Source organism: Anomalospiza imberbis, chromosome 6 (assembly GCF_031753505.1).
Source record: "Anomalospiza imberbis isolate Cuckoo-Finch-1a 21T00152 chromosome 6, ASM3175350v1, whole genome shotgun sequence".
Lineage (NCBI taxonomy): Eukaryota > Metazoa > Chordata > Aves > Passeriformes > Viduidae > Anomalospiza > Anomalospiza imberbis.
Genome location: NC_089686.1, coordinates 52,147,743 through 52,170,668, shown reverse-complemented (window position 1 = coordinate 52,170,668; position 22,926 = coordinate 52,147,743). Strand labels below are relative to the sequence as shown.

Sequence of the window (22,926 nt, the reverse complement as noted above, 5' to 3'; positions counted from 1 at the left end):
CTCATGGAAGACCCTTTTCTATCTGGGGATCCCAGGCTACAAGTTATGTTCTGTGCAGCTGGGAAAAGGGAATGGCTTTAAACTGAGAGAGAGCAGATTTAAATAAGACATTAGGAAGATATCCTTCCCTGTGAGGGTGGTGAGGCCTTGGCACAGGTTGCCCAGAGAAAATGTGGATGCCTCATCCCTCGGAGTGTCCAAGGCCAGGTTGGATGGGGCTTGGAGCCACTTGGGATAGTGGAAGGTGTCCCTGCCCATGGCAGAGGGGTTGGAACTAGGTGGTCTTCACAATCCCTTCCAACCCAAATAATTTCATCATTCTATGATTCAATCTAAAATAACACCATTATCTAGCAAAGGTGGACTTCTTCCTAAAACATCCTTGAAATTTACAAAAAACAATATTTTTCAGAGTGCATAAATGCTTAAAAGGAAGGACTGACACCAACATCGCTCAGTGCACCAAGTGCTGGCTGCTCTCTCTCCTCAAACACCAGCTCAGATATTGAAGGCTCTGTGTAACAGTAACTTGAACTTGCAGCAGGAATCCAGAATTTAATGAAACTTGTTCAGAAAGAACCTCCTGCAATGCAGTCGCTGACAGTTGCTCATTTCTAAAAAAGGTTTTTGGGCAGGGAACTGTGGCCAGAGCCCGTTCCCAGGTGCTGCGCTCCCTCCCTACTGGCATTCCTGCGTCTGCAGGCCTGGGGCTCTCAGCCTCACCTGTTCCCAAGGGATTTCTTCCAGTGCCACCAACACATATGTGCCCCCTCCTTCCTTGCACCTGGATAACATCTCCTACTGAAATTCCCCTGCATAACTGCTCAGAGCAAGTGCAATCATACTGCTTGTGTATGTAAAAATAGCTCTGCACAAAAACCAGAAGAATAAAATGCTCTAGAAATGCACCACCATCAAGGAATAGCTAATAATAAAAAAAAAATTATCACCCAGTTACAGTGTATAAGCAATGGCTGCAAATGAAAGATCTGTGACAAGACACAGAGACAAAATATTTCTCTGGACTGTTTAATTCTTTGTAACAGCTGTGATGTGTTTACACAGATATTCCACAGTGAAGAGCTCATCACTACATCTCCTGTAAAAGAAACACCCAGGCAGGGGAAGTAATTTCCATACAAACAGCTTTAATTCTTATAGCACCAAGCTGAAGGAGAATAATAAATTAATTTTTACTTCTACCTGTCCTCAAATCAACCAAACTTTTTCTTCTTAGTTAGAAAAGGTTCTCATCCATGATTTCACAGTTTTCCCCATTTATGCCAAGCATAATAAGAAGTTGTGTGTTTGCAAAGTATTGCATAAAAGGTCTATTTATGTAATAATTTTATATCAGTAATGGATATGGCAGAAAATTATGTTAATGGTGCTTCTAGACTTTGGTGTAGGTGTACATATATAAACGGAAGCTACAGACACCTCCATATACACATGTGGAATGACCCTAGCCCCTCAATCCATTTGCTGTTTCATGAATACAGGGTGGGCAGAACCATAGGTATTCAAAATGTCGTAATTCCATGTAACTGTGGCACAAATGATCAAATAGAATCTAATTCTGTCTTTATACTGAAGCTCATATATTGCACTTTTAAAATAAAAATCACTTTGTTGCTCTTTATTGCACCTCACACTGCTTCAGAGGCAGATGATGTACCAACTCTTGCATCTCTGTAAAGGCTGAAGAATTGAGAGCAGCCCACTGGGGACCACAAAGGTGATTCTTTATGGGACTGAAAGGAGAGTGTCAACAGCAATGTCTCCAAAGGCACCCTACACATCCATCAAGTGCAGGAGGCACACACTGTCTTATCACCCATCCCCACAAGCATAAGAGTTCTGGAAGCCATCCCTTCCAGAAATGAAACAAATCTCTGTTTGGTGACACTGCCATGCCTCATGGCAGGGAGATGTACATATTGGTCTTTCCTGATCTGGTCCAGCTCTATTTATCCTGTTAATTTCTATGTAGGATGATGGGGGACCCAGTGGGGGGCTTGTGGTTTTATTTGGACAGCAAGCTCTGCAGCACAGAAACCGCTGATCCAACCATACCTGACTCACTGATTACCATGCACAAATGGAAAGCATGGCAGCATAACAACAGTCTGGGTATCTGGAAAAAACCAGAGACAGTAAAATCAATCTTATCTTGGAGCAAGAGTCATATAAACTGAGGCTGAAGGACAACTAAGTACAAGCAACCTGGCAGATCTTCTCTGTAGCAAATCATTCTTGTCTATATCACAGCGTGAGTTCATACATGACCAACAGAAACCCTGAGAGCTTAAAGAAAATTCTTTTAACATTCCGGAACTCACTGTTTGGCTATGTCCTTGCACGGGCAGTCACAGCAGCTAAGCTGTGTCTGGCACTGGCCAGGCTGGCACAACACTGGGAGATGTCTTCCCCCTGAGATGACCTTCAGCTGTGTGGAACTGCACCACAGACTAGGGCCAGAAGACACCCATCTGTTACCATGGTAGCATCAAACCAGATTAAATTTCCAAACATATGCTCCTGGCTAGTTACAAGCTTCCCAGGCAAAGTGGGAGAAGGCTCAGATGATGGGAAAGTTCCCTTTACTACATTTGCTCAGCCTTGGAGTTGGATTACTTGAAAATACACAGCTATATCTAACCCCTAGGATACATTTCCAAAACTCCTATGCTAGGAATTCACAGAGAAAAAAATGTGCTTGTGATGCTTTTGATCTTCCAGCAGGGCTGCTCCCCTGAATTAGCAGCACATGCCCCAGCAGCAGAGACTTGGCTTTGGGACTCAGGGGGGCTGGAGCAACAGCCTGGCAGATTTATTGCACCTTCCTATGGCAATGTTTGGACAACACTGGCTGTATAAAACTGCTCAAAACTTTTAGAGGAGCAGGTTAAAGTGGGTACCTGCTCTCGAAGAGCAGAGACAGAATTATTTTCCATGAGAAAAAAGGCAACAAATAATTTTTTTTTAATACAGCAGCTGTTTTTAGCTATTTGTACATAATACAGCAGCTCCCTCCCTTAGTGGGTATTGCACACACACAGAGAGCTGCTCGGATCATGCAGATGGTTTCAGCTTGTATTATTCCTTCCAACCATGAATGTGTGAGCCCAGCTCCTGTAAGTATGAGCCACATCATGGCAGCACTCACATCCATTACATCAATTCTTTAAAGTGCCTTTGAGAAAAATAACACAGAAATATGGATGACACATGCCATACAAACAAATTAGTAATGGAGATTTCAACATCTATGCTTTTTAGACAATAAAAAAAATAATTTATGGAGCTGGCAAATGACACTAAGGAGGGGAGTGGATACCTGTCTCCAACAGTTGAATTAATATTCTCAGTACTGTTCAAGTCAAAACCAAGGTCCCCAACAGGTTAGAAAATTTCCATAGAAACTGTTCCTTAGGTGTCAGACACATTACATAACAGCTCATTATCAGAGCTCATTATCAGAGCACAAGAAATGAGTCTAATATTAAAATAATAGTCAAATTCCCATAACTGGAAGTAAGGTTTCCTTGAAAACTAAGTTATTGTACTGAAAACACGACCTTCATCCCAACTTCCATACAGTTCTTGGGAAGAAATCCTGGTTCTGATCCACACTGCAGTCAGTACAAGATCCTTTATTTGCAAGACAAACAGCAGTAGGGAGACTGAGTGATACCAGTTTACCACTACAGCTTAGTATCTGCACCAGAAAGAGATGATTCTTAAAAACTTCCTGTCAACACATTAAAAAAATAAATGCCTCCTGTTGCTGTTTGAGGACAGATACTTAAAGACACAAAGTGATCCTGAAAAATATTAAAGCCCAAGCACCAACCCACAGTAGGCAAACCACAGTAATTTTCTCCCTTATTTACAGGAGGTGCTGTGGTGTTTGTTAAGCCTACGTGCCTTTCTGCTGCTCCAAATTCTTGTTCTGGGTGTCCCACAACTTCCCCAGACATGGGAAGATGAAAGTCTGGTATATCCACCCACAGGTTCTCCAAATCTCTTCCTATCAGCACATTTCAGCTTTGCTATATTCATACATATATAATGTAGCACAGACAACTCATACACTTTGGGTTTTGTTTATCATTTTACAAATATAAGTGGTATGAAGAGGTAACATTCATCACTTGCAAAGGCACCCACATGAATAAGAATAATCTGTAGTACCTAGGAGGGCAGGTACTAACCTCCCATAATCTGCAAGATGCCACGTGTTAAACTCTAAAATCATGTCCTAAACAAGAAGCAAAAAAGAAAAAAAAAAGGAAAAATATCTCTGTTTTTCTATTAAAAAACCCAATATTAGCAGAGATATCCCTACTCAGGTTTATTCACCTAAATTTTCTTTTCAGAAGTGTGCAGGAGAGGAAACTAGCCTTCATTTATTGACCTTCACTCAGTTATCAAGGACTATGCCAACATCTTCTGAGTTTTTTTTTTAAAACCCAAATGCTGCGATGCTCTCCAAATGTTCTTGGTCCCAGAGCCTGTGCTCCATACAAGCACATCCTCTCTTATCCACAGTATTTTCTGCATGGAGCTGGAACTAATCACCAAAATTACAGGCTTTTGTTTAGACAAATATCTACAGTACGAAAATATAGAGGTTTGGGGGAAAAAAAACCTGAAACAGATTTTATGCAGAGGACAACCTATAGAATAGTTTATATTAGATTATATAAAACCCACCCAACTCTTATCTGGAGCAAAGGAAGACAGGGATACTCCCCTCAGCAGAACAACCCAGACAGGATGATGATGAGAGGACAGGTTCTCACCTAAGTGATTTTTCACGGAGCCAGTGGGGTCCTTGTCATGTCATTTTTGGCGCTGGGCCAAGCTTGATAAGCACTGATGGTCCCACATGGTTCTGCAGGACTAAACTTCACTTGACAAGGCTTATTAGCAGTGGCTTGGAGCCTGGCAGACCCAAGCTGTCTCTAATGCTCAGTTTGGGCCAATTTGGCTGATTGGCCCTCAACACAGGGAACAAGACAGAGAGGCCTGATCTGGTCTACAGAGATCTCCCTCAGGTTTGGCACCACCAGCTTGGGACTGTGCCACATGGAAATGAAGACACTTCTTTTCCCCATGTTCTTTGATGGATTTGGGAAGACAGATTTGGTCCAGCTTTCTAAGCTGATACACCTGTCTGGAGTGAGCTGATTCTTCACAGCTCAGCTCACATGTGTCTGCTCACAGCATTGGGGCGTTCTGCAAAGGGAAAAGAGGATGGTGGAAGGTTTCCTTCCCTCTGAGATCTGCTGTATTTCTATACAATGAGCAAAGTTAAATCTCCATTTTTTGGTGCTATTTTTTTTTTACATCTCCCCAAATCTCCTCATCGTGCTGTTCACCTTTCAAGCACTTTAATATGGATATGGACACTTTGAACTGAAAGATTCATTTGAAAAAAGAGTGAACATTACCTAAGTGTCTAGATGGCCTTGCCTCTGCCACCTCTCTGAGCCAGAGTTACCAGACACAAACACCAGCTCCCACACTCTGCAGGACCCTGTAAGCTATATTAATAGAGTGCACTGAAATGCAAAGGATGAAGACTGCTGTACCTAAAACAAGCACTGCAACATGTCTGTCCTGTCTCCCTAAACACTGAAAGTAACTACTGCACAAACACTATCTCTACAAAGATTCCTATGTTCTGCCTTAGAAGAATCATGGAATGATTTGAGTTGGAAGCATCCTTAAAGATCTTCTGGTTACACCTTTCACTACCCCAGATTGATCCAAGCCCCCTCCAACCTGGTCCTGAACACTTCCAGGGATGGGGCAGCCACAGCTTCTTTGGGAAACAACACAATTTTTACAGTCAGACAACAAAGAGCTCTGTAACCATGTGCACCTGATAAAAGCAAGCCATAAGCATAATTCTCATTTTTCTCACATGAGGAAAACTGCTGGGGATGCCCAGCTGTGACTGCAGGTCTGGTGAGTGGGGGGTTCAGTCCCACCCACTGCAGCCTCCTGAATGAGCAAGTGGAGTAACATCAGAGAGGCAGCACAGACCAAATGTGTCCTTCCAGCCCTGTCCGGCATTCCTGACCCAGCACATGCCCCCTACATGCCTCTGGTTATAACTTGATCCAGCTTCCATAAGCAACATGCATACCACTATCCAACAGGGCAGCACTTTCTCTTCATTGAGAGTAATGACTTGAAGTAACTTTTTTAGCTGCAACGTCCTGCAACTGGTTACAGACTCCAGTCCTGAATGAAATTCAGTTCTCATGACACACTTGTGGAACATTAAATTATAATAATTGTCAAAATTTCCTCATTATTTATACTCCAGACAGCTGCTGTGGCTACAGCAAGAACAGCAACCACCCTCTTCAAAGCAGCAAAAAGGAGCAATGATAAATCTTCCTGATGGCTTGCTTTTTACAGAGCGCTTGCTCCATGGTTTCAGCAAGATTGATAACTTCCAAGAAACAACAAAAAGCAAAGGGAGACAAGCAGAACAGAGTATGAGTTTTGACTTAAGATGTCAAGCTCTCCTTAAACCTTTATTTCATTTTACTACATGAGTGGCTGTGCTCATGTTGAAGTCATGAAAGTAGGGGAAGTCAGGAACACTCATAAAAATAAAAAAAATTAAAAAAGTTTCCCACAGAGAACAGATATCCAAGTGTCCCAAAGCAAGCATTTGCAATGCCAAAGGAAGATAATAGAATTTATGTTGCAAAATTACTTTTTCCTCAAGATAGAGAAGGAAGTAACCATGTTTCAAGTATCATAAATTTTAAAAGCTCTTCATTTAAATACATTTTAAAAACAAGTTTTTTATTACTTGTGATCTTCGTAAAATTCTGCTATACCTTTAGCTTCAGCAATACTCACAGCAAATATATTCCTGAGGTATTATTATACTTTCAATTTTCCTGGACTGATTTTTTGTTCTCCAGCTTTGAATATTAAACACAAGCAAGATACAAACCAACTTCTTATCTGTCAATAAAATGCATCTCGAATTTTAGGATTTTTTTTCATTTCATTCATATTGCTCATTTACTTTGTTTCATTTCAAAGGATATATAAAATCTTAATCATACTTTCAAATATCTAATTCTTCTATATATTTCTGTTTAATTATGTGATATTTCAGAAATATAAAGTAACAATGTAAAAATAATCTCAGTTGTAAATATGTGATAAATTATAAGGCCTCATTCAACTACTGTGGAGTACAATGGGGCAAGAACTGTAATATTAATGTTCTGAAGATTATACTTTTAGTCCACTACTGTGAAAAATTAATTTAAAATTGTTACTAAAAGTCTCAGACATTGAAGTCGCACCCTGTCACTCAGCCACTCACACACAAATGACAGACCACTTTACTACTCACCATTTGAGACCTGTTTTTTGGACAGCCATTGATGTCTTCAATCTTTTCATTTGCTGAAAGGCAAAAAAAAAAAAAAAGCAATAAAGCAAAAAACCTAAACCAAGGGCATTTATACCAATGATTTCCTGAGCACCTGCTGCCAGCTCAGTAAAGGGGTTTTGGATTGTAGCTGTCCAGTCCAAGTGAATGTGTGGAACACTGAGAGCCACAAAAAGAAAAAAAGCAGCTGGAGTTCTCTAGTGGGTTGTGCCTGCAGAGACAGCTGGGGCAGAAGCCAACTGCTCTGACAACTTCTTGTACAGTGACAGGGAATTCCTTTAAACTACAAGAAAGATGTGAGCTCTGGAAGCTGAATCACTGCTGGGTGGAAAAGTGAGCACTACACATATAGAGATGTTAGCATGGCAGATGGTTTGCTTGCAGAGTGAATACAGGTTTTAAATCCAAATGGGAAATTTATTATTAATAACCAATAATTTTTTTTCTTTCTTTTTTTAAAGCACATATCATGAAACATCTTTTCAAGATTCTTGACCATGGCTCATATGCTACCCCAGCCTGCAGAAGAGCACAGTTTCCATCTTTAAGGTCAGAGGTAAAACAATTAAATCCCTGAGGTGGATAATGTTTGCCTTAGATTCTGAGTTTGTTCTGTTTCACCTTTCAGCTTTGGATGCTGAAACGACTTTGTGTTTGAGTCTGAAGAAACAGTTACAACTAAAGTTCAGTTTCCCACTGCTTTTTCACTGTAATAAAGGGCAGGCATTCACATCCCATTTGATTCAGGCATTAAAAGCTGTATTTTCTAGCAGTCCCTTGTGTTCTCAGGACAGCAATCAGAACTCCATCCACTTCATGGATTCCCTCTGTTAGGAGGATCACATTTGGCACAATATTTCAGTAGCAGTAATAGCCATGAGAAACAAAGCAGTAAACACAGCTTCACTCTTGGATAGTTCCCATTTTATACACCCATGACACAGCACACAATGCAATGAGAAATTGATGCTAATATTGTCATGGTTTGACACTGGCACAATGCCAGCACCTTCCTAAATAATTGCTGTGAGATGTGATCAGGAACACAGCAGAGCAGGCCCAAGCTTAATAACAAAGAGAAAAAACTTTATTAAACTACTACTACTATAAAACACAGGCACTAAATCCCAGAAGAAGACCTTCCAAAACACTCCTCCTCCTCCCACCTAATTTCCAAACAAACCCACAGTGAGACACCACCCAGGATTCCTAATGAAGTTGCCACCCTTTAGATAATCAATACTCAGAACCTCAAAGGAGAGAGAAGTCTCTCTTGCACCACAGACTCCCCCAGGAAACACAATTGCCACCCTTGTGTTTCCATGTCACACACGGCAACCACCCGGAGAACATCTGCCATGGTGACACTCTCCTTTCCATGTCACAGTGCTCTCACCACTGTGCATGGACAGAGTGCTCATAGGGCTCTTTTAAGGATGCTTTGCCAAGGACCCAAGAAAAACAACAGTCCAGTTTCTCATCTCGGGACTACAGTCCCCCCCATTTCCCCCTGGGGCCGAGGGTCCAAGAACAGAGATCTTCCTCTTCTCTTCTTCTTCTCTGAAGACAGAGGGCCTCTCCACACCCTCTTCAACTCTCCTCTGTTCTCTCCATTCCTCTGTTGGTAATCACTGAAACAGGTCTCTTGGCCCAACACCGCATCCCCCTAAATGCAGTCTCTGCTGCAGGAGAATTTGGTTCAGTCTATGGCTAACAAGAAAAGTCCAGCCACAAGCCACTCCATCATCTCCTCCCACTCAAAAATTTCCTCTTCCAACATCTCAGATCCCAGACTGTCTCTCTTCTACTTCAAATCAAAAGAGGAGTAATATTATACAAAGCCTTCATTTCTCAGGAAAGGGTTAAAAGTTCCGACTCCCTGGATGGCTGAAATCTCTGCCCAGCAGCCGATTCCCAAGGCCAAGGCTGGGCACCTTCCCCCCCCACCACCTCCTTCTCCTCCACACCAGCAAAGTTACAGGTGTCATCCGGACTCTCTGTCTCTTCCCTCTGGTGTGGGGGGACGACAGAGGCATCTCCGCTTCTCTCCACCCTTCCGTCCACAGGAGCTGGCTCGATTCCAGTCCTTCAGCCCCCTCGGCTCACCTCGACCAGGCCCCATGGCTTCCCCTCCCCCACCCAGCCCGTGGCTGGGCAGGGGAGATCTGCACAGCACCCTGACCGGAACCAAGAGAGCGAGCTCTTGGGAGTTCCTGCTTTTAACCCCCTGTGTTCTCAGAGGCGTATCCATACCTTCAGTGGTCACTCCAGGCGCCAATACCCAAACCTGACCACTGATTGGTTTGACCCAACTTCCTGAAAAAATTAACTTCCATGTCAAACCACGAAAGAGACTGCAGCTGAATTCACAGTGTGCTCCCCAGAGTGGTCCATCAGCCTCCACACACGAGAAATCCACACTGCTTCCAGGAATGCCATCTTGGATTTGGCCATACAGAAACAAAGATTATTTCATTAAATCCCATTTTCCAAGTCCTGTGCACCCATCTCATAATATTAAATTTATAACACTTTTAAGAATTAGTAGCTGTATTCCTATAAATTGGCACTATTCATAACTACTTGAAAGCAGACTAATGAACTTGTGAAGGAGCTGTTTCTGTTTGGGACATATGTACAGAGACACCTCCAAGAACCCAGGTCACACCCAGTGTATCTGCATTCATGGATTTAAACACAGCTACTATGTTTATATGGCATTACTAAGGCATATAGTACTTACATATTCTTTTATAGGCTCATAAATTTTGAACTGAAATGAACCAGAATGATGTGAATGCATTTTAATTGACTTGCAAATAGCTGCTTTTGCACATAGCGCACCATAACATAAAAAAAAAACCTCTCCTGCACTGCATATAAAAGCTTTCTTACTATGTAGTTAGGAAAAAAGCTTGGATTTTGCAGGCTACAGAAAAAGTTGCTTCAATGTGTGAAAGCCCTCCTCATCTTTGTGACAATGAGATGTGGCTGCCTAAAGCCATACACAGCAGAAACAAATTACTTTTCTGCACTATTAATTTGCTGGATTTAACTCTGAATGTTTAAATATGTTATGTGTATTTTAGATAATTTGTGCTTGTGAGAAATAGATGTATGAAATATGTTATATTGGTAAGAAATATTCCTGTAAGTTTTTTTAAGCACCCCAGCCTGGGACAGGAAGGTTGCTTCACAGTATTTCAAAACCGCAGCTGGCAGCAGGGAGAAAAGAACCTAATTTGCAAACGAATGGACGCGGCCGACTCGGAGATGGGTGCTTCTCCAAGGAGGAACGCCCAGAGGACACATGCAACGAGTAGCGAGTAGCGAGAGTGAGATAACCAGAACCATCAGGGAGATACATCTGAATACTGAACTCCAGGAACAAGATCATGGGTGATCATCACTCTCTGGAGGGGTTCTGTTCAACTTGCCACAGTGAAAGAACTCCGCATGAATAGGTGCAGCCCAGAAAAGAAGACAAGGACTTTGCCCCAGGCAAGAAAAACCGTATAAATCGCTTGGACAGAACAGTCGGTGTGAACATAGGGGACCCTATTGTAATAGGTAAGAGAAGCCTCTTTGTTCATCATTAAACAGGAACTCAAACAAAGGAGGAGGCTTTTGTGAATAACAGGAAACCTAACATAGAAACTAGAGGACATGCTGACTCCTTAAGTTGATTGTACAACTAGGGTCGGAAGGAATGTAACCATATATGGAAAGATCGTTACAGGGTCATAAACCCCCAATGAGGAAGAGGAGGAGAGCCTTCATCCAGAAGGCCACCAGAGAGCAGAAGGCGACCCCTAGCAACTGGAAGCACACACGCAGAGTACTCCTGGAAAAGCCACAAACGCGGAAGAAGAGAGAGAATAAAGGACCGTGGGAAAAGGGAAATGGTGTGAGCTGTTGGCAGAGCACTGACTCCCCAGCTACACCCAGCGCTGTTTGCTTGTCATTGCTTGCTGTAATCAATAAATTTTCTAATCAATCCCTAAAGGATCGGACAAATTATTTACCCTAACTTATAACACTATCCTGTAGTGGTCAAACCTGTGTCTCACCCAGCGCCGATCCCGGGCTCAGCACTGACCTTTTTTGATAGTGGCTTTTCGTTGTTATTCTCTAAATTTATATTTGGACTATTTAATAAATTTCCTTTAATTAATAAATTGGAGCATTCATTTATAGCAATCATGGTGGAGAATGCAGGCATCTGATTTGGGGGTCCAGGGAAACCCTTTATTTTGTCCAGGCGGTGCCCCACCGATTTCGGTGGCCAGACAGGATTGGGGAGCCCCATGGAACCAATCAGATTTCGAACTCAGAGCCAGAGTCACTATCAAAAAAGAGGAAAAAAATGGACTCAGAGCTCTCGGGAACTTGAGGCAGAATTTCTGAGGCCGCGGTTAATTTTTTCACTCATAAAAATCTACGTGCACGAAGAATCCACGCGGGAAAAAGGACCGTAAGTATTGTGTGGTTGAGTGAGGGGTGATCGAGCGTGTGTGTGAGATGTGACGCTATCACGGGGCGAGTGTGGACCCAAGATCGCAGTTCTACTATCCCGCGAGGAAAGTGGTCGGTCGTGGGGGAAGAGTACAGAACCGTGTAAACCCATTTCACATGTAAACCCTGCAACTCAGGGAGTTCAGGAGTTTGATCATGGGCAGACCAGGGAGGGAGGGTACATTCTCAGGTGTTAGAGAACTGGTAAACCTCTTCGGTCCAGGATTTTGGAAGTCCGGAAAGGAAAAGGTAAGAGAGCTCACTATCAGCCAAAAATCCACAGATCGGTTCGCTGTGAGGCTAGTAGGCTTGAACAAAAACAGGCATAAGTACAGTACCAGTTAAAATATTTTTGATTCCTTCTAGAACTCAGTGTAGAGTTACAGTAAGGAGATGCTAGCAAAATAGCTTGTTGTATATATATATATATATATTTTAATTTTTATTTTTTGGTGGTTTTTGGTTTGTTTTGGTTTTGGCTTTTTTTCCCCCTTTTTACCATGTCCTAAACTCCTGGTCTCAGGGTATTAAATGGCTTTCTGCTGAATGGGATAGTTGGCTTGATAAAACCAAGACCTGTTAAGACCTGAGTCTGGTAGATGCAGTTAATCTAGTCCAGGCAATAAGAATGAAACTGCACTTTGACATCTGAGTTTGTATATAACCCTCTGAAATTATGTGCTATGAGCAAATGTGGAGAAGAGCTGGCAGGACCTTAACAAACTTGCCTCTGTTCTATCAGAGTTAATTTGGTATTAACTTCTCATAGGATGAATACTACCTGTGTGTTACTGAGAAATGCACTCCTTGGCGCAATAAGTAGCAGTAAATAGCCGAGAGTGAGATAACCAGAATAATCGGGGAGATACATCTGAATACTGAACTCCAGGAACACGATCATGGGTGATCATCACTCTCCAGACGGGTTCTGTTCAACTTGCCACAGTGAAAGAACTTCATATGAATAGGTGCAGCCAAGAAAAGAAGAAAAGGACTTTGCCTCAGGCAAGAAAAACTGTGTAAAAATCACTTGGAGAGAACAGTCAGTGTGAACATAGGAGACCCTATGCTGTAGTGGTCAAACCTGTGTCTCACCCAGCGCCAATCCCGGGCTCGGCACTGACCTTTTTTGATAGTGGCTTTTTGTTGTTATTCTCTAAATTTATATTTGGACCATTTAATAAATTTTCTTTAATTAATAAATTGGAGCCTTCATTTATAACAAATATGACCTTTCTTTCACATGAAAAAGGTTCTTCAAAAAATAAATCCTTCCCCTTTATACTTCAACTTTTGAAACCCTGCAGACCTTATCTTAAAAATTAGCCAAAAGGCAGCCATAAAAATGACAGAAAAAAAAAAAAAAACTGCAAAAGTGATCAATGCAATAATTGCTTATGTATTTTAGACAGAATAATTTGAATTTCATAAGGGTTTTCACAAGTCAGTACTCAAAGAGCTACATTTAAATATTTGGTAGAAGGAACCAAGTCCACATTTTGATGGTGGTATTCTTGCACACGTGTTCTCATGCAGAAGTTTCCTACAACTGTGTTAAGGCAGGGTAGCAAAACAAGCACAAAAGGAATCAACACCTAACTGCTCCTGGGTTTCAAAAACCTTTCCTATTAAAGGAAAGGGATATAGGAAGGAGCATTGTTCATAGTGAATACCTACTGTCAACACACAGTCATCAATTATTGCAAGGCCTGTTTTTACACCTCTATAAATGCACAGCAGGTCTTCAATGTTATGAACAAAGTTTCCAGGTGTTCCCCAGAGACGTGAGCAGGGCCTTCCTAGTTCCCATGGCAACACTGGAATGACTACTGGCTATTGAAATGATAATTAGTTAATTGCTCTGTTTGTTTTCTCTAAACTACCCAGAGGTAACCTGCCTTCCCCCCCACCACACTGACATTCTGGGACTAAAATGCAAATAAGAAAACCCCCTGGGATCATGGGAGTATTTTTTTGGGGTAAAGACACCCCTAAATAAAAAAAGTAAACACAGTAGAGGGGAATAGACAAATGCCCTAGCCAAGGAAGAGGGAAATACAACCCGTGATCAACTTTTGTCTGTCACCATAACCTAAAAGCGACTAGACTGGGGTGGGCTGGGGCAAGTGGAGATGGAAGAGACAGAGAGCCCTGGTGCTGCCACCAGTGAAGGAGCGGGGACAGCTGTTGTTCTGGACTTCAGCAACAGACTCTGCACTCCACTCCTCCTCACCCTTTGGCCACCAGTTGTGCCACAGGGTAGAAGAAGAGACAGCTGCTGCTCTGGACTTCAGTGACAGATCCTGCATGCCTCCTTCCTTTTGGCCACCTGGAAGATCTACAACAACAGAGGCAAGCTCCGCTCGGGACCCTTGCCCAGCTGATCTTTTTAATAAAAGAGCTGAACATTAATAAAGGCATAAGCCCTGTTCATTTCAGTTGGGGGCTCGTCCGGGATTTGATCCCGGAACCTCTCGCAAATTAACTAATTAACATTTCAATATCGGTAGCCAGCAGTCATTCCAGTGTTGCCATGGGAACTAGGAAGGCCCTGCCCGCCTATCTGGGGAACACCTGGAAACTTTGTTCATAACATTCAATGCCACTGAGATATAGTGTTGTTCTACAGCAGAGAGACAAAATCTTTTTTAACATATCCCAGTAGAATCACTGGAAGATGTTTCACAGTGTCATCCCAGAACAGGGCTTGCAGATCCTACCTCAAACCCAGAACCAGCTCCCTTACAGCATCTCAAACACACATAATAAATATGCATGCACTGATGTCCTGTTCCTTCATAGATGGCTTCTTCATTTGCATCTCAAATCTGTCAGTTTGCTCCTAACAATGGTTGTCCTAATTCCCACTAGCAGGCTTTCGCATTCCATCCATCTCCATCTGGCCCATGCATGTGTTTTGTGGCATCCCCAGCACCAGATGGATGAGCCTCTGAAGGAACTAATGAAGGATCCAGGCCCAAGGGAGGAGGGACAATATGCAGCTCTACACAGAGAAAAGTGTTCAGAACTTTCATTATCCACGAGCATTAATGCACTAATTTAAGAGAACTAAAGACTTTGGATAAAATAACTGAGCCTGCACTTGAGATTTGTCCTAATTGTAATGAAAAAAGTTTCCAGGTGTTCCCCAGAGACGCGGGCAGGGCCTTCCTAGTTCCCATGGCAACACTGGAATGGCTGCTGGCTCTAGCTGAGTACCGATATTGAAATGTTAATTAGCTAATTGCTCTGTTTGTTTTCTCTAAACTATCTAGAGATAACCTGCCTCCCCCCACCACACTGCCATTCTGGGACTAAAATGCAAATAAGAAAACTCCCTGGGATCATGGGAGTATTTTCTGGGGATAAAGACACCCCTAATTAAAGAACTAAACACAGTAGAGGGGGATAGACAAATGCCCTAGCTGAAGAAGAGGGGAAATACATCCCTGATTGACTTTTGTCCATCATCATCACCTAAAAAAGACTAGACTAGAATAGGCTGTGGCAAGTGGAGACAAAAAAGGCAGAGCCCCCTTGTGCTGCCACCAGGGAAGGAACAGGGACAGCTGTTGTTCTGGACTTCAGCAACAGACTCTGCACTCCACGCCTCCTCACCCTTTGGCCACCGGTTGTGCCACAGAGAAGAAGAAGGGACAGCTGCTGCTCTGGACTTCAGCAACAGACTCTGCATGCCTCCTTTCTTTCGGCCACCTGGGAAAGCTACAACAACAGGGACGAGCTCCGTCTGGGACCCCTGCCCAGCTGATCTTTTTAATAAAGAGCTGAACATGAATAAAGGCATTAGCCCTGTTCATTTCACTAATGGTAAGTGATTTTCCTCACCTGAAAACTCATTATGAAAGATTTCTTTTTCTGCCACACAAAAATTACACCCTTTCTCCTTTCCCAGCTGTATATATGGATCTCCCAAATCCAACTGGAGGCAGGAGCTTCAACGCAGGAGGCAATATCACTGTGAATTACATTCAGACCAGTACCCAAGAGGTATTAGAAATAGTGAGGGCTAACAGCATCTTAGCAGAAAAAAAAAATCTCGTGAGTTATTTTTTTTAATATTCTGCCAAATGGAGTAATACTGCTGTGTTGGGAGACCTTATCAGCAACCTCCAATATTTTTCCACTATAAGACAAGGCTTTTTCAAATTAATTACCAAAGCCTCTGAAGGAAAATGATCTACATAATTCCATGCAGTTTGATGGATAGCCCCCCATGCTCTCTGTGTTAGTGTAGAAGATAAAAACAGGGATTGTCTGACTGAGCTGATGGATACTTGGCACAAACACAGAAAGTCACTCACCTACAACTTCGATTATTTCAGCTAGCAGGACTCCATCAGTCACATCTTGCTGTAGATCCTTTATCAATCTCTTGTGACCAGATTTTGCTAGATAGTGATTAGCCCAATCTGTATAAATCTGTTAGGAGACAGATAAACAAAAACAAACTGTTAATCAACCTGAAAAATGAGAATTCTTTGTTTCTCCCAGTATCCAAAAGGCTGGTTTCAGATCACTGCCTTTTTCTTTCCCCTCTTTGAAACAAGTCAACAGCATTAAAATTCAAGGCCTTGTGCAGATCAAGTGTTCAGCTCACTGTAGTATGGATTTTTCTGTTCAGCAACCTGACATCAAAGCCCAGGGCAGATGACAGCAAGCTCCTGAACATCTTACAGCTTGAATGGACCATCAGGAGGTCAGTGGAACATTCTACAGCAGCAGTGAGTGTGCACAAGAGTTTTCAATTTCCACCCAAGCTTTTTTTTTTTTCCCTGCATTTTCCCTTTGACATTTTTCTTCATAGCTGTTATTGAGAAAGTTTTAAAGGTTCTTTTCCCAAAAACACTTCTGGTGGATATTAGCCATACAGCAGTTTCATTGTGAGGAAACTCCTTGAGTGTATTACCAAAGAAATCTTTAAAGGTTCTAAATATCCATCAATTTTAATAAATTCCACCTCACAGGTTAAACAGGCCCATTAAATCACTTTTAATCTATTATGCAAACTTCCAGCTGTTGGGATTTATTTAAAAATGTATTACCTGAAAACTAAGCAGACCAAGCAGACAAAATCTCTCTTTAATTTGCATTAAGTACTGCTCATTATATGCCAGCACAACTTATTAAAGATCTCCAAAAAACCTATAAAAATGTTTCATGCTAGGTTATCAAAAAGAAGCTAAATTACTTCATTATGAATTTCTGCGTATGAATTAAATAATACTATTCTTTGCATAGGACAATATTCTGAATTAAGATTTTGTAAAATTACCTATTATGTTCCCAAAAAATAGGGTAAAACCAATTAAATATCAGGATTTTACCTTTTAAATATATAAATATTAATGTTCACCCCTACTCTGAAGAGTGTCTAGAATATTGGAAACACATTCATCCCAACCCAGTCTATCAGTAAGCAGATGTAGATTCTATGTGCTTTCTGGAGCATGAGCCATCCCAACCCTCACAGACCCTACAAAGCCCCGTGGGGATGACAAATGCCTCAACACCAGGCTGTGAGTCACTGACCCAGAGGGAACAACAGTACTGAGTCCCCAAAAACCCAGGGAAAGTCCTCCCCTGTGCACTGCCCAGGAAATGCTGGTTTCCTTCACAGCTACTGATAGGTGGAAAGAAAAGAGCACAAGGAGAGGTGTGGCTCTCCAAGCTGAACAACTCCAGCTTCAGGAGAGGTGCTGCAGTCCTCTGATCATCTCCATGGACCTCCTTTGCACTCCATAGCTCCACACCCTTCTTATCCCACGGGCCCCAGAGCTGAGCAGCACAGATTCTCTCGGTTACTGACCCACAGCTCCTCATTTCAGAGGCATCTCCAGCCTTGCATTTCCAGTGTGGTGATGATGTCCTCCCTCACGGGAATCAAAAGACAGCTACCAAGTCTGGGGGGCAAGTATTTGGACAGAGGAACCTGGATGTAATGGAAGGATTGTAATTTCACACTCCTCCTGCACTTGCTGATTCAATGTTAACGTGATAAAATGAAGAACAGTGGTTTTGACTAGAGCTGTTTTTGTTATAAAGTCTTCATTGGAATTCTTTTTAAACCTGTAAAATACAACGGCTAGCAGCTATGAACAAGTCACTTAATATCTGAAAGATGTGCCGCTATTTTCCACCATTTATCCTTTACCTTCCCCTTCAGAGCAGCAGGATGTGCATTTCCTACGCCAACAGCGTCACGGCTTGAACAGAAAAACACACTGGAACACCTCCATGAAAAAAAAAAGCCCCAGAGCTGAAAAACATCTCAATGAAATAAAGGCTCAGTACACAGGAGTGATTTCCCCAGCTGAATGAGAAAGGAAAAGGGGCAAAAAACCCATGCTGCACAAACCAGACATTGTGTTCCTTTGCTCCTTTTACAAGAAAACATTTTCCGTAACAGGAAAATATTTTAAAAGATTCAATGACTTCAAGGAACTGGGGTTGACTTAACCTACTTTACTACCACGTGGTTTTAGCTTTCTTATCTAGGAGTGAAGACAAGGAAGAAGTTATAAACAAGTTATAAACCATTTACTTTGAAGGTGCAAGGGTCCATCCTCCCCAACACCATCCCTTCAATTCAGCTGACAAGGAACTTATCAAACACAATAACCATGTTTCCTTTAATGGGAGGGCTGCAATTAATGTCCTAATTTATCACTGAAGAACTTTCAGAAAATTTAAGATTATACTTCAATGCATCAGTTCCATTCTGGTTCATTTCCATGATGTAGATAATCATGCAGACAAATCCTTGGATCAGCCCTACAGTTATAAAACAGGAACAGACTCCTCCTAGCAGAGCCTAAAATCACAGCAAGACCTTGAGAGCTAGTTAGGATTGATTTTTAAGTCAAACAACAGCATGAGAATGCTTGGATAGCATTGCAAAACTGCTATCCTGTACCTGCTTCCTGCTGCCCTAATTCCTGTTGCACCCAGGATCACCAGATCTTATATTCATTATATTCTATATTCATATATTCAAACAAACAACATCAAAGAAATTCCTGAACTCCCTTAATTCCTCCTGGTAAAGGAGACAACTTGAAAAACCCCAAATACCTGCTGCCTGATTCACTGCCTATGATAACACAAATATAAATTCCCTCTGATAGCAAATTATACTTGTAAATCCCACTTTGGGTGCTGAAGTCAGCCTCCTACAAGCAGAGCTTTTATGCTTATTATGAAATGCACACCAGTATGGAGGAACTATTTGTTTCTGGCGTATTTAAGGGTGTGGAATATTATTTCATTCCACCAGTTGATTAGGAAAGCATTTTACAGGAAAATACAGATAGAACAAACCTGGGTTTCTCTTAAAAATGCTATGACACAACATTATTTTGCAATATGTGTAACATGCAAATTATTATTTTTTAACTGCCTGGGCTATATATTTACAAGCTCTTAAGCACTCCTAAGCATACAGTATTACTCTGGCTTCTTGTAGTAGCTCCTTATGGTCACCACTGACTTTTATGGCATATATTAAGCTAATCATTGAAACTTCCGAGGATGTTTTTGAAACCTGTTTGTTACAAGTCTTTGTAATGTATTACACAAATAGATTTCTAATGTTTCTTTTCCTCTTCCACGAAAACAAGTAAAAAATATGTAATTGCACAATGGCTGCTATTTCTAGACACATGAAATATGTTTCAAAGCACGCTGTTTTCAAATGTTCAAAACCATGCAAATAATTGGAAAAACAATAATAAAAGAAGTAAGAAAACACTGCTGAGAAACTTTCCATTTCCCTATGTCTGCACATGAATTATGAGTGTTCCTCAGGTATTTTTGGCAAATAGTTATGAAGTCACATGTTTGAATATTCATGTGAAAATTACCTAACAGTTGTCTAATTAAAAATATAAAAATCTTGTGATATGAAATATTAAACCAACTACAACCCAAGAGATATTGCCTTATTATACACACCAGTATGGGCTTCTGAAACTTTTCAGTGATTTCACACAGTATGAAAATCACTTCCTTACTTTGGTTACAAAAATCAAGTGAACATGGTGATTTGGGCATTACCACCATAAGCAGGTCTTTGTGTCCAAGGCAGGTTAATGTTTAACTCGGGTCTAAGTCCCAGCTTTTGTTAAAGGCGGACTCAGGTGTTTGGTAGCTTTTTTTTCCGTCTCTAGTGTATGATCTTAGGAATCCAATTATCTGGGAACAAATTAAAAACTTATGTGAAAGACCTTTTTCTTCTCACTTTTTCTCTACCCCTTTGATCCACGAGATTTGAAATAAGAGCATTACAGTTAAGTATCAATTTTGGAAATATTCAGTCCATTATGAGTCATGGCTAAAACACTAAAATGTAATGCAAAAACCATGGAGGTCTGGGGGAAAACGAATCCAAATTCTAAAGATTTTGAAATCTGTCTGTAAAGAAAAAGGCCTGAACACTGTCTTCCATCAACCGGATTGAAGACTTTTGAAATTTAGTGGGGTTTCTCCCTACTGCCCTTTCCTTAGCCTCACACCTGCTTCTTTAAAACACATTTCAGACGAGAGAGGAATCTTGCCTTCCAGCCAGGAGACCCCTGACATTCTCTGGCACTCCAAGGCTCCTGCAGCATTTCCGGCTGTGATGAGAGAGCACATCCACCACAGTGCAGCACATCTGAGCCCACCTGCCCTGTATCTGAACACTGAATCAGTATAAAAGGTGCCTTTTGCTGAACTGCTTGGTTGTTCGAGCCCACACAGCCACACCCAAGCACCTGAAGAAAGCTGGGGAGCAGAACAGACCAGCAAAGCCAGGATACAAAGCATGAATAAAGTCATGGAAGCAATGAATCCAGGAAGATCCTTTAGAGACCCAGTATATCCCTGGGCCTGCAATTAGGTTAACTGTCAGGTATTATCAGTACTCCAGGGTCTCCTTTAAATGGAAACTACCTAATGGTTTTGCCTGTGAGTCAGTATTCTGAAATTACACTCATGAAAAGCAAAGGATTCACAAGAAACTGCTTGAAAATAATGTCTCTCTTCCATGCAAGTAGAAAATACACCTGTATCTCTTCCTTGTTTCTCATTTCCACACATACACACAAATCTAGTTCTAATCAATGTCCAAGTAAATTTTCAAATCTTTCTCTCCTTCCCTTACTGTGTCAGTTCTGAACTAATCAGACTCTGATTGTTTTCTCCCAATAATTATCATTAATCAGGCTTTCATGAATCTGGTAACAGCTGAAGAATATATTTTTGACATCATGCAGCATAATTAGAGCAGAGCAAGGCTTTTTTCATGATTGAATAGCAGGGTTAGTCACACCGATGAGGTCCCATTGCGCAAGAGCCACCACAATGCAGTGCCTGAGCAGCTGCTAACCAAACCACACTGCCTGCTGACCTTCACAGGGAAAACAAAAACCACCCCAAAACCTAAAAATAGCCACAACACGCTGAGGTGACACGAAGGGGAATGCCTGCAGTCCTTACAACACCGTGGGGTTTTGGAAAGGCCCGTGAGATACTCACTGCTGCTCAGTGTCATGGGGCTTGCACATGTGGAGTCAGAAAATCCCAATTTTTGACTGGCAACACTAATTGCAGTCTCATGCTGATCCATGCTACAGTCCAACACAGTGATCTCATTAACAGATATCACACTGCAAAACCCAGAGCTAAACAGCTAAAGGCAAAGTTTTAGCTGAAAAACTAATCCCTCTGAAGCATCTCTGGCTCTAAGGAAGCACAGGAAAGATAATGGCTATTTTGAAAGTGCATAGAGATTATGGCCCTGACAATATTTTGCTGAGTTACTGGCAAAAGGAATACAAGGAAGCAAATGGCAAAAAACCCACCAACAATCTAGTTTAACAGCATTTGTCACAGACCTTTTTTCAAAGTTTTCTTACAATTTGTGGCCTTAGTTGCCCCTAAATGCTTCTTAAACCCTGCATAAGTCTCTATCTGTACAAGACACAAATCCCACTAAAAGGGTAATGCTGACTCCTCCAGATTGAATTAAACTTTGCACTGCCATCCAAAAATACCATGTAATGGTTTTTTCCCCAATATAAGTTCTTGCAAAACAAAACAAAACAAATGCTTAAAAAGCAGGACACAGGCTAGATAACATGTGACCCCATTTCTCTGTGATAACTTTAAGGTTTTAGTGGGCTTTGAGCAAAGAGTTCTGTCTGCTCCTTTTCTTTTAGGATACAGCTGAGGGTACAAAGACAGCAGGACTCAAGGCAAACAGACATTGTCCTTAGGGGTGCCCTTGAGTCCCCAGTGACCCCCAGCCCAGAAGGAAAGGACACATGAGGCATGGACTGAATCACTTCTCCTCCCTGCTCCAAGATACTGGAAACATCCAGAAAGCCAGGATGGAGGGCTGGAGCTCTGTTTACTCAATCTCACCTAGCACTTTGGCACCAAACCCAGCTAATAAAGGGAGGAAACCACCAGAAACTCCAGTTCTGAGGCAGTGATGGGCTGAATTGCAGGTGGATTCCTTCATGTCACCTATGGAGAAGAGGCCAGGCTGGACAGGGCTTTGAGTGACCTAGTCTAGTGGAAGGTATCCTTGCCCATGGCAGGGGGCTGGAATGAAATAATCTTTAAGGTCCTTTCCAACCCGAACCACTCTCTGATTCTATGATTTGCAATCCTCTAAACATAGCTGTCACACACATACGTACATACACCTACTAATTAGTATCTAACATGATGCCAGTATTCTCAATTACCTAAAGTGCTGGAACTTTGGAATTATCATCAACTATTGAGAATTGAGCTACAACCATCTGCAATTCCCACTCAGTTCCCAAATTTCTGGGGAAACAGAGGTAACTCTGCTTCTTTTTTTTTTAATTTCTTAAGGCAACTCAATTAAATTATTCATTCTACTCAGATGTGCAAGTGTTTGCTTTGAATTATTACCCAGTCGGTGGGGGATATTCTTCTGAATA

The 22,926-nt window shown here is 41.8% G+C and overlaps 1 protein-coding gene across 5 annotated transcripts in view; it reads right to left on the bottom strand.

Moving 5' to 3' along the window:
* NAV2 (neuron navigator 2) overlaps window positions 1-22,926 on the bottom strand; it is a 405,891-nt gene that overhangs the window by 150,909 nt on the left and 232,056 nt on the right. For all 5 annotated transcript variants that reach the window (XM_068194174.1, XM_068194170.1, XM_068194171.1 and 2 more), the window contains 2 exons: window positions 16,276-16,393; window positions 7,400-7,452 (listed from right to left, as the gene is read on the bottom strand). In XM_068194174.1, coding sequence (XP_068050275.1) covers window positions 7,400-7,452; window positions 16,276-16,393 — 171 coding nt within the window. The remainder of the gene's footprint in view (window positions 1-7,399; window positions 7,453-16,275; window positions 16,394-22,926) is intronic.